The sequence below is a fragment of the Sapajus apella genome, unplaced genomic scaffold (assembly GCF_009761245.1).
Source record: "Sapajus apella isolate SASKATOON/1434 unplaced genomic scaffold, GSC_monkey_1.0 scaffold28, whole genome shotgun sequence".
NCBI classification, from domain to species: domain Eukaryota; kingdom Metazoa; phylum Chordata; class Mammalia; order Primates; family Cebidae; genus Sapajus; species Sapajus apella.
Genome location: NW_022436968.1, coordinates 15,801,067 through 15,813,626, shown reverse-complemented (window position 1 = coordinate 15,813,626; position 12,560 = coordinate 15,801,067). Strand labels below are relative to the sequence as shown.

At 39.0% G+C, this 12,560-nt stretch overlaps 1 protein-coding gene and 1 pseudogene across 6 annotated transcripts in view; both read right to left on the bottom strand.

Moving 5' to 3' along the window:
• SESTD1 (SEC14 and spectrin domain containing 1) overlaps positions 1-12,560 on the bottom strand; it is a 152,914-nt gene that overhangs the window by 27,550 nt on the left and 112,804 nt on the right. For all 6 annotated transcript variants that reach the window (XM_032292799.1, XM_032292800.1, XM_032292802.1 and 3 more), the window contains 3 exons: positions 8,245-8,439; positions 7,593-7,707; positions 5,637-5,796 (listed from right to left, as the gene is read on the bottom strand). In XM_032292799.1, coding sequence (XP_032148690.1) covers positions 5,637-5,796; positions 7,593-7,707; positions 8,245-8,439 — 470 coding nt within the window. The remainder of the gene's footprint in view (positions 1-5,636; positions 5,797-7,592; positions 7,708-8,244; positions 8,440-12,560) is intronic.
• Positions 9,504-9,596, bottom strand: LOC116561293 (annotated as a pseudogene).

Here is a 12,560-nt window from a genome sequence, read left to right as displayed (position 1 = left end):
GTCACTCAGTCACCTAGGATGGAGTGCAGTGGCACCATCATAGCTTACTATAACCTCAAACTCCAGGGCTTAACTGATCCTCACACCTCAGCCTCCCAATTAGCTGAGACTACAGGTGTGCACCACTATGCCCAGCTAAAGAAGTTTTGAAAAATTAATGCTTTTCATTATAGTACCGAAAATAATATTTAATTCTGATTTTTAAAAAAATCCTCCATCTACACTCTTAAAAACTAGATGGAGGGCTTAAAGAAACAAAAACCTCTACTGACCTCTGGGTGTAGAGAAACACAACTCAGATTATTTTTTAATCTCACTGTGGTCTGCCTGGATAACATACCAGTTAAAGTTTTAAGGCAACTTAACCTAATTTAACCCTGGTCCATTTCCTTCACTTCCATGCAATTCTGTGTACTGCAGGTGGGATGGGAGACTCTCACTGCTGTCTCAAATATCAGTAACAAGTTATCCAGCAGACACTGGGCTCCACTATACTTGATGTCCTTAAAGATAGCTTAATAACAATACAGAAGTAAGCATCACAAGGCTTTTTTTAAAAAATAAAGATGCTCTCAATAAAATTTGTAGCGTTAAAATTCTACAATGGACTGAAAGGGAGTGATGATAATTATTTTTTAAATCTGAAACTAAAAAACAATGTAAACCACTTTAATGATGAAGATGGCATCATACATATACTGTATTCAGGTACTAGATAATGAGTGCTGGAGAAAATATAAGCTATGGTCTCTACTCTCAGGATGCTCTCATTTGCAGAGATGTAATAAGTACTATTATAAAGCTATTTAAAATGTTTTATGGGAGTAGCAAGGAACAAGTGACTAACACGTCTTAGAAGTCCAAAAAGGCTTCCCAAAGTAACTATTCCTGAGTCTTGAAGAATATGTAGGAATTCACTGAGCAGAAAATGAGGGAAGAAGTATTCTTAGTCATGGATACATGAAACAGCATGATGCTTTGAGGAAGATAAAAACAACTGTGTGATTTTATGGGAATGTTACAGAAGATAAAATTATGCAAGACTGGATTATAAAGGGTCTCCTACATTATTCCAAGATGACAAACTCCATCTGAGAAAACAGGAAGTCACTGAAGGAAGTTTTACACAATTGTACTTTATGAAGATTACTCTTGCATACAAAAAGCTGGAGAGTAGCCAGGTCAGAGGCAGGTAAGAATTTAAGATATTGAACAGAAATGTTTGAGATTCAGAGACAGTGGAACTTGGACATCTGAATAAGCTATAAGGGATGAGAAAGATGAAGGATTTTAGGATAAATCTCAAGTTTGGCAGCCGATGGTAACTTTAGCCTAGATAGGAAGTTTAAAAAGGAGAGCAAGTTTTAGGGGAAAACAATTCCAGTCTGAACATACTAGGTGATATGGTTTGGATTTGGGTTTTGGACTTGTGTCCCTACCCAAAATAACACCAAAATGTAACACCAATATTGGAGGAGGGGCCTGGTGGGACATGATTAGATCATGGGGACAGATTTCCCCCTTGCTGTTCTTGTGAAAGTGAGTGAGATCTCACAAGACCTGGTTGGTTAAAAGTACGTGACACTGCCCCCCTTCACTCTCTTCCTCCTCCAGCCATGTAAGACATGCGGGCTTCCCCTCTGTCTCTCACCATGACTGAAAGTTTCCTGAGGCCTCCCCAGTCATGCTTCCTGTACAGCTCACAGAACCCTGGGTCAATTAAATATATTTTCTTCATAAATTACCCAGTCTCAGTGTTTTATAGCAATGTGAGAGCAGACTAATACAGAAAACTGGTACTGGGAGTGGGGCACTGTTATAAAGATACCTGAAAATGTGGAACTGGGCAATGGGCAGAGGTTGGCACAGTTTGGAGGGTTCACAAGAAGACAGGAAGATGAGGGAAAGTTTGGAACTTCCTAGAGACTTGTTAAATTGTTGTGACCAGAATGCTAATAGTGATAGGGACAGTGAAGTCCAGGCTGAGAGGGTCTCAAAGAGATGAGGAATTTATTGGGAACTGGGGCAAAGGTCACTCTTGGTATGCGGCAGCAGAGAGAATGGCAGCATTGTAACCCTGCTCTAGGGATATGTGGAACTTTGAACTTGAGAGAGGTGATTTACGGTATCTAGTGGGAGAAATTTCTAAGCAGCAAAACACTCAAGACTTCACCTGGCTGCTTCTAGCAGTCTGTGCATATGTTTGTGAGCAAAAAGATGATCTGAGACTGGAACTTTTATTTAAAAGGAAAGCAGAGCATAAAAGTTCGGAAAATTTGTAGCCTAGCCACATGGTAGAAAAGAAAAACCCATTTCTGGGGGAGAAATTCAAGCTGGCTGCAGGATCCTTTTGCATAAGTAAAGAGGAGCTGAATGTTCATAGCCAACAAAATGGAGAAAATGCCTGGAAGGCATTTCAGAAGACTTTGTGGTAGCCCCTGGCATCACAAGCCTGGATGCCTAAGAGGGAAGGATCATTTGGCAACCAGGCCCAGGGCCCCACTGACCTGCACAACCTTGGGACACTGTTCCTTGTATCTCAGCTGTTCCAGCTCCAGCATGGCTAAAAGGACCCCAGACACAGCTCAGGCCACTGCTCCAGAGAGGGTGCAAGCCATAAGCCTTTGTGGCTTCCATGTGGTGTTAAGACTATGGGTCCACAAAGGGCAAGAGTTGAGGCTTGGGAGCTTCTGCCTAGATTTCAGAGAACATATAGAAATGCCTGGATGTCCAGGCAGAAGTCTGCTGCCTCATGGAGAACCTCTACTAGGGCAGTGTGGAGGGGAAATGTGGGGTGGGACCCCCAAAAACAGAGTTCTCCTGGGGCACTGTAGAGTGGAGTTGTGAGAAGATGGCCAACATCCTTCAGACCCCAGCATGGCAAATCCACTGACAGCTTGCACCATGGACGTGGAAAAGCTGTAGGCACTCTATGTCAGCCTGTGAAAGCAGACAAGAGGGCTGTACCCTGCAGGGACACAGGGATGGAGATGCTCAAGGCCTTAGGAGCTCAAGTCTTGCATCAATGTGGCCTGAATGTGAGACATGGAGTCAATGGAGATTATTCTAGGGCTTTAAGATTTAATGACTGCCCTGCTGGGTTTCGGACTTGCATGGGGCCTGTAGCCCCTTCGTTCTGGCCAAATTCTCCCTTTTGGAATGGGTGTATTTACTCAGTGTCTATACCTCTATTGTATCTTGGAAGTAACTAACTTGTGTTTGATTTTGCAGGCTCATAGGTGGACAGGACTTGCCTTTTTTCAGATGAGACTACCAACTGTAGACATTCAAGTTAATGTTGAAATGCATTAAGACTTGGGGACTGGTTGAGAAGGGATGATTATATTTTTCTATGTGAGAATAACATCAGATTTGGGACAGACTGGGGGTGGAATAGTATGGTTTGGATTTGTGTCACCACTCAAATCTCATGTTGAACTGTAATCCCCAATGTTGGAAGAGGGATGATATGGTTTGTCTGTGCCCCCACCCAAATCTTATCTTGAATTGTAGTTCCCATAGTCTCCACATGTCATGGGAGGGACCGAGGGGTGTTTAACTGAATCATAGCAGCAGTTACCTCCATGCTGTTCTCATGATGGTCAGTTCTCTTAAGATCAACTTGTTTAATACGGTGTTTCCCCCCTTTTCCCTCTGCACTTCTTGCTGCTGCCATACGAAAAAGGACGTGTTTGTTTCCCCTTCCACCATGATCCCGTTTCTTGAGGTTCCCTAGCCCTGCAAAGCTGTGAGGAGAGTCAGTTAAACTTTCTCTTATAAATTACCCAGACTTGGGTATATCCTTATAGCAGTGTGAAAATGGACTAACACAAGGGGCCCTGTAGAAGGTGATTGGATCATGGTGGTGTATTTCCCTGTTGCTATTTTCATGTCAGTGAGTTCTCATGAGATCTGGTTGTTTAAAAGTGTGCAGCACCTCCCTCTTCCCTATCTTGCTCCAGCCAAGTAAGATGTGTCTGCTTCTTCCCCTTTGCCTTCCACCATGATTGGAAGTTTCCTGAGGTCTCTTCAGCCATGCATGCTTCCTATACAGCCTATGGAAATGTAAGTCCATTAAGCCTTTTTTCTTTAAAAATTACCCAGTCTCAGGTAGTTCTTTATAGCAATGCTAGAATGGACTAATACACCAGGTTTCTGCAGTACATGGGGGCATCCAGCAGGCAACACTAAGGAGGCAACTGGATTTTTGGGTCTACAGCATGTGAGAGGGTCTTGGTGAGAGCTGTAACTAACTACTAAACCATGATCTATTAGAGAAAAGTCATTCAAGTAGTCAGAATGTCCAGGGAGACCATATAAAGGTTGGAATCTGGCCTCAGAACAAACCTTGGAAGCAGTAACTTTAGCTAGTGGCCAAGAAACCAGTGACAAAAACCAAGAAGAAACAGAGAAGGATCATTAGTGTGTTTTCAAGAAAGACAAGGTTATCAGGAAGTTTCAAAATGAAAGAAAAGTCAGTCGTGCCTAACACTAATCACAGTTGAGCAAGTCAGGACTAAAAGTATTCCTGGGATTTCAAGTAAATCCAGCATTTATTACATTGATAATGCCAGTAAGAGCCACACTGAGTGAAACAGTGAGGGTAGAAGCCAGACTGAAAAGCGTTGAAAATAAATTGGAGGGAGTGGGGAAGTAGTATGAACGTACAGTAAACCTATCCAAATGACTTAGCTGTGAGGAAGAAGAGCACTAATGCTAAAAGACAAAGAGCTGAAGAGGAAGACACATCCATGTGTGTGATGATTAATTTTAAAATAGGAGAAATTTAAGTATTTAAGTGAAGGGCAGGAATCAGAGTAGAGAATGGGAGTTGATGGAGTTAGGAGTCAGGAGGTGGATTAGAATCAGAGCCTAAATGGAAGATCAGCTTTGGTAACAGGAGAGCGCTATTATCCTCTGTGGAGAGAGAATAATGAGAAGTTTGTTGATATGAGGGAAGAAATTTCTGCCTCATGACTGTTTTCTCTGTGATATAGAAGCAGCTTTCTGTAAAGTTTTGTTGATGATCTCAAAATTTTCAAGTGTGAAAAATGTCATATAACTATGCCAGTTTGTATATACTGCATAGATAATTTTAATCCTTTACTTTGCAATACTTTATAGTTGCTTTTGCAAAGTGAGTTTTCCAGTAATCTTTTAAATTCCTAGTTTTATAGCAAATGAAACTAAACATCACTAGTCTACTGTTAAATCCTCCTACAGCAAATATGAGAACAATGAATGTGTGACATTTTGTAAGTTTAGATGAAGAAATAGATCAATATATATGACAAGTTTAACAGCAACTCTAAACTAAATGAAATTTAAAAAGCAAAATTCTTCAGAAAGTTTTTAAAGGAGAACAGAGCCACGGACTACATTGAGGATATAGAATATTAAGTACTTGAGTATAACTGAAATTTTTACAACCCAGTAAAAAAGGGAAAAGGTACCTAATAATTGAATAAATTATTACTATTTGTTAGTAAAATTATAATTACATTCAACAAAAACCTACTGTATGTCTACTATAGAACACTTAAGAACTTTTTGTCTGTAAACAAAATAAATTTATATAACTTTTCATTTTAATTAATATTATGCTATTTTGGTAAAAATTAACAGTCAAACTTTGCCTTTGTTTTCTAAGTTGCATATCTTCCATCACTCCTTGTATGTGGTCCACATTTTCTTTATTTTCAATGGTTACATCCTTTCCATAGGCCCAGGATGCCTGATTGGAGATCTGATCCAGGAGACCTTGACCTTTTTCACGTAAACCTTGCAATCCCACATCTAAAATAAAAGTTACTAGATTTAATCTCTTACACGACGAAGGTGCTTTCCCTCCCTCAAACAAATCATCAGATATTGTATTTGGATCCCAAGTATAGGAGAGCTTTGTACATTAAGCCATCTTGGGATGGAATCCAAAGACTCTATCCTATGAACATCTCAAGCAGTAAGACCCTTTAAATGTGACTCGAACGGGTGCTCTCTCTCATGTTAAATTCTCCCTAAAGGGAATTTTGAAAACCTGCGTTTCCATAGATAATAATTACTTTAAAAAAATGAAAGCAGAAGTATGAAAATTTATATTTCTAATAGAAAAAAATTTTATATTTTTTCTTCCTGCTTTTATGCTAACTTTTAGAAGAACAAGGCAAATATGTTGTTTAAAAAAGCCCATAACCCTTGCAAGATTTTGAGACACTCCAGCAATGTATTATCAGTGTCAAAGGATGTTGAACATTGTGACTAAGGTACAATCTAGCTTTTATACCATAGGAAGCAACAATTAGGGTATATTTACAATTCTCTAAATTAGATGTGTAAAGGAACTTTTTGTTTAAGATTGTGGCTGAAGAAAACTTCTAATATTTTTAAATAAAATTCATTTGTCATATCAAATACTAAATATACATTATGCATATCATCTGCTAAAAGAACAAAGGCTGGCTGGGTATGGTGGCTCATGCCTGTAATCTCAGCATTTTGGGAGGCCAAGGTGGGCAGATCACCTGAGATCAGGAGCTTGAGACCAGCCTGACCAACATAGTGAAACCCCATCTCTACTAAAATTGGCAATACAAAAATTAGTAGGGGTGTGGTGGCAGACACCTGTGATCCCAGTTACTTGGGAAGCTAAGGCGGAGGTTGCAGTGAGCCAAGCTTGCACCACTACACTCAAGCCTGGGCAACAGAACAAGACTCTGTCTCAAAAAATAAATAAAATAAAAATAACAAAAGCTATAAGCAAGTAGAATGTCAGTACAAGCATGATTTTTCAAACCAATTCCCTAAAGCAGTTTTCAATAATTAATTAATTTGGTTTAGTCTTGTGTAACCACTTTCTACTAGTTCTCTGCCTTAGGTTCCTGTTTTCTCTCTTCCATTGCCATTTCCCCTTTTGTTCCCTTTTTGTCCCCCTTGATATGACTCCCCACCTTTCCATTTTCACATCCTAACCTTTTAGGAAAGCTCACTGTGTTCCCTGCCGTAGAAAAATTTTAAAGGCCTTGATGTCAAATGACAGAACTAGCTTAATATAACTAGACCCCTTAATGTAACTGGACCCCCACTTCTTGGAGAGTGGGTAATCTGGCAATATTCTCAGTTTAGAGAGACAAGAACCAAAAAACCAAACCAATTATTGTTTTCACAAGGTTAGGATAAAGCAACAACAAAAATCATTGCATAAACACGATTTTGGGCATACAGGGTTTACCACAGAACACTTTACAGCTAATTACAGTTTATGCATGCACTACAAATAACTGTTCATAGTATATGCAAGACACAGCACCTACAGATTGCTAGTCACTCCTCCCTTCACTGGGCCTTTACCCTGGCTAGGTAAACAGGCCAGGGTTAAGGCCCAGTGAAGGGAGGAATGACTAGCAATAAAAAATAAAATTTTCAGCATAAATTATAACCCCTCAAGGGAATAAAACCTTTTTATACGATTTTTCTGTTTCCTGAAAATAGTAATGATTAGTTCAGTATAAGTTGACTTAATTGTCTAACCATGGTAATGATATTTAAAAAAAAAAAAAAAACCTTATGTTTCAGCATTTTTAAAATCTGCTTACCAACACTTTTCAGCTTCTCTTCAAGCAGTTTTAAAGTTTGCTGAATCGATGCTCCATCAGCTGGTGCTACATCTACGCACAACATCCCTAATAAGCCATCCAACTGCTGAGACAACTAAAGCAGAGGGACACCAAAGAGATAACCCTGATGTAATCAGCATCTAAAGTGTTGAATGATTAATGAGGTTTATATCTAATGAGGTTATCACAATTACACTTGAAAAGACTACACTGTTACAAGACAAGGACAAATCATTAGAATACGAGTTATCTGGAAGATAGAACACACGGATGCATGCACCAGGAAGACAAAGAAGTATATCTGGGTCAGCAGAATGCAAAAAAGTATTGAGACTTCCATTTCCATCTATGTTATAAAGCAAAAACATTGAGAAGCAGTCAAAGTAAAATATTCTACTAGATTGAAACACTCTAGTTAGATAATAAAAGGTTGAATTGCATGCAGAATGACTTAAAAATCATACTTGTTTAAAAAAAAAAAATCGAAGAATTTTGTCTCATTACCCCCACCAGTAAATCATTCTATTGGTTCAGAAAAATAATTAGGAGGCATGCAAACCTGAAAAAAATTATACATAGATAAGCGTTCAGATAATTTGAAGAAAAAAAAAGAATCAGAGTATACACTTACATCTTGGGCAACACCATGAAATTCAAGAGCTGCCTGTAAGAGGTTTTGCCTAAATTCCAGCTGACTGGCCTGTCGATAACAAACGTCACTAAGTTGTTGCTGCAGTGACTTCAGTTCCACAAGATCTTCCTCATCGCCAGCATTCAAGAGTGCTGCAATTTGCTGATTAAGTTCCACATACACTGCAAACCATTCCTGTAATCAACATGTTACAAAGTAAATTAAGGATCAAATTAGTTCTGGAAGAGATTTATATTTTTTAATTTCTCCAGATAAACTAATATATGAAAATTTTTTCTAAGGCAAAATTATTAAAAATTGAGGGTGGAAAGTTCCTAATCCTCAAATCCTTTCACTGTAATTCCTGGAACTCAATCCCTGACACTAGCTGACACTAGCAAAATCTAAATCCTCATCCTGGCCTCTAAATGTTCCCTTCTCTTCCTTTCTCTCCCTCCTCTTCCTTGCTCTAAGTGAAACATGTCCGCCCTCAGAGAAAAGTTACGCCCGCAGTCTTCTCAACTGAGTACTGTTTTTGTTTCCACATATGACATACTTCAAGCCTGAAGGTGGGTTTGATGGCTGCCTCACTAGTCACTACTTGCAGACCATTTCTTCTCCCTCTTTAAAAAAGACCACATCCCCTTTGAAGTGCATGCTGCTAGATTACATCCTTTCAGCTTTCTCTGTTGCATCTCCTCATCCACAGAAGGATTTAGCAAAGGTCACTGCCTTCCTCTCAGCACCAGCCTTCCTAGTGACTTCTACCACAGAGGCACCCACCACCAGCCTGAACCCTCAGTTCCTTGAATCCTTCCCTCACCTCCAACTATCTTGTCCTCACCTCAACTCAGCTACTTCCTCCACTGGCCATAAAAACTTGTCATCATATACTACTATGCAGCTCCAAAAGTCTCAATTTCATGAAACCCATTTTCTGACCACCAGTTACTGACTCTGCCATTCACCTCTGTTCATAGCCTCACACCTACAACCCCATGGAGTCCACCAATCTATTGACCTTTCTACATTCAGCACATGAGAACCTCTGTCTTCACTTCCATCCTTGATTGAAGGATATAACCACCTCCTTGCATATAACCCTTGCCCATGCATGGTTTTCTTTCCTTCCATCAGAACCACCTGTTGAAGCCTCAAATCTGTTTTCTCTGCCTAATACGTGCCTGTACCAGAGTAGCTGAACATGAGTAGATTAAAAACAACTAGGTGGATAGCTATCTCTCTCCTTTTTCCCCTCACATCAGAAGGGTAATGTGCTATGCTGTTACAAGGTTTAGAGGGAGACATCTCACAGAAGTGTAAACACGCATCATCATAAACTACAAAAGGATTGACAGGTCTCTTTTTAAAGTTATGACTAATCTCAAATAGTCTCTTGCAACGCTTTTATGTTCTCTAGTAAATTCACTTTCTCATTCTCATGATTATTTACGTTTTTTTTCATTATCAATCTCTAATTCCCTTCTCACCTCTTCATTCTCAGCCAAAGATCTTAATTCACTGGGAAGTTATCGGAAAACTCATCTTCCCCTAACAAATCCCTGACCCTCCGTTCTTCTGCAGCACTATGCTCTGCCCTCAGTGCTGTAATAATGAGCAGCCTGTGTCTTCTAAGGCCAACCACTCCACTTGTGCGTGACAGCCTATCTCTGTTGCCTACACCAAGCTTTGCTCTCACAGTTATCGTCTCTCTCTCAGCTCTTCTGTCTCAACTGGATTATTTCCACCAGCATAAAAATATGCTGTAATATATTAAACAATAAAAGACACACTTAGGATTTGTGCATTTTACTATGCTGAAATTAAACCTCAGTCAAAACAAAACACCCTGCCTTAAAGGAGTTCACTGTACTCACTCTTCTCATTTTTCATTCTTTTTTAATCCATTCCAATCAGTATTTTGTTCTTCCCACCCTTCTGAAACCAATTTTGTCAAATTCATCAAAAACCAAAACAAGGGAATGCAGACTGCCTAGAACCTTAGGTAAACAAGGTGTATTTTGTTCACTTACAGCCATTCTCTGGTCTGTCTCTTATGTATATTTAACTGTGTAGAAAATAATTATTTTATACCAAAATAAAAAACTAACACCAATATTTGGGATTTGGAATGAGACGGTAAGTAAGCAAAGAGCTTGAAGGTTCACATTTAGGACACAAGCAGCCAGGACTGACACTGCAATATCAGCAGTGATGCATACTTGGTGAAATGTTGAGTTTTTATACTTTATACCATGAAATGGGAATCCACACGTAGGAGGAAACAAACCTTGTCCACTCGGGTTAAAAAGGTGATTATACTCAGACTATATATTAGGAGAAATGGGTCTTGATTCACAATGAAGACCTGTTCTGCTGCTTACTATTATGCATAATGCACCAGAGAAAGTAGTTTCTTTGTAGACCAGAAGTCAGCACTATGAGATGGTGGGATACTGACAAAACTCTGAAGTAGTTTCACCTGTTTATGCTCCTGCATGTTCCTATCACACACACTTTTCCTACCACACATTTCCTTCAACCCAAAAGATAAAAATAGATTATTAAACTACTGTTAAATTTATTGTCAGCTACTAGAACCATTTTTGTGTACCTTTTTTTGTTGTTGTTGTATTGTATTAAAAAATCAAGTTAACTTGTAATTCCCAATTGTTGAACTAGAACTACATGTTGGCAGAAATTTCATTTTTCTATGTATTAAAACTCAACGTCCTAACAAATTTGAGGTTTTTAGCTTTATGTCTGCATTGTGCTTTTATATGTACTCTAAATCTTAATACATGACATTAAGCTGGTAATACAAACTCGTATGTTAAAAGTTTTCTCAAATTCTATCTTTATTAGCTGTCAACGCCAGAAATTAGTTATTATAATTTCACAAGATTATAATTTAATCTGTTAACTCTTAGTCACAAAGAGAAAAGAAAGCTTTTAATAAAATATTAGAATATCTTAAATATCGTAAGTAAAAATATTCATCCAGTATCAACCAACCTATTCTCAAGGTGACGATGCAGTGCCACCTATTGACTAAAACAGTACAATCTGCTTTTAAAAAATATTTCAAAAGTGGAAAGAATGGTATAATGAATTCCTTCACATCCAGCTTCAACAATGATCAATTTATGGCTAATTCTGTTTCACTCTCATCCATTCAATCTGTCCCTACCTCCCAATTCTGAAACAAATCCCAAATATCACCCATGATTTAAGGAAATAAAATCTACGATAGCCATCAATGTTTCTTTTCTTTAGGTCATGTCTATAAATGCAGATGTCAATGTATATGTACATCCCTCAAGTATTAAGAGCACAAGAATGAAAAACTACTGTAGCTTAGGCACATGTGTGAAATTTAGTAGCTTTCTCTAAGACGGAGCCAGAGAAAGGATTCCCCCCTGGTTATCAAGAGATCTGTGTTTTAACCATAGTCCAGCTATTCATTGATCAATAAATGTAGCTTGCCAGTTTCTTCATCTATAAAATAAGATGAGGATATTAGAATACTCTGTAAGGTATTTTGCAATTCAAAAATTTTTTTTTTAAATTGTATTTGGGCTCCGGGGTACACGTGCACATCCTGCATCCTGCAGGATTGTTGCATAAGTACATACATGCCATGGTGATTTGCTGTCTCCATCCCCCCCGCCCCCCTTGCCTACATCAGGCATTTCTCCCGATATTATCCCTCCCCCTCCTCCCCCGAGCAGTCCACCCTCCCCTCCTCTCCACCCACTCACCTAGCTCTGTGAGTGTTGTTCCCTTCCCTGTGCCCAAGTATTCTCATTGTTCATCACCTGCCTATGAGGGAAAACATGTGGTGTTTGGTTTTCTGTTCTTGAGTCAGTTTGCTGAGAATGATGGTTTCTAGGTTCATCCATATCTCTACAAAGGACACAAACTCAACATTTTTTATGGCTGCATAGTATTCCATGGTGTATATGTGCCACATTTTTTTTGTCCAGTCTATCATGGATGGGCATTTAGGTTGGTTCCAGGTCTTTGCTATCGTAAACAGTGCCACAATTAACATACGTGTGCATGTGTCTTTATGATAGAACGATTTATAAACCTTTGGGTATATATTTATAATCCTTTGGGTACACACACACACACACACATACACACACACACACACACACACACACATATATATATAGAGAGCCCAGTAATGGGATTGCTGGGTCAAATGGAATTTCTATTTCTAGATCCTTGAGGAATCGCCACACTGTCTTCCGCAATGGTTGAACTAATTTACACTCCCACCAACAGTGTAAAAGTGTTCCTTTTTCTCC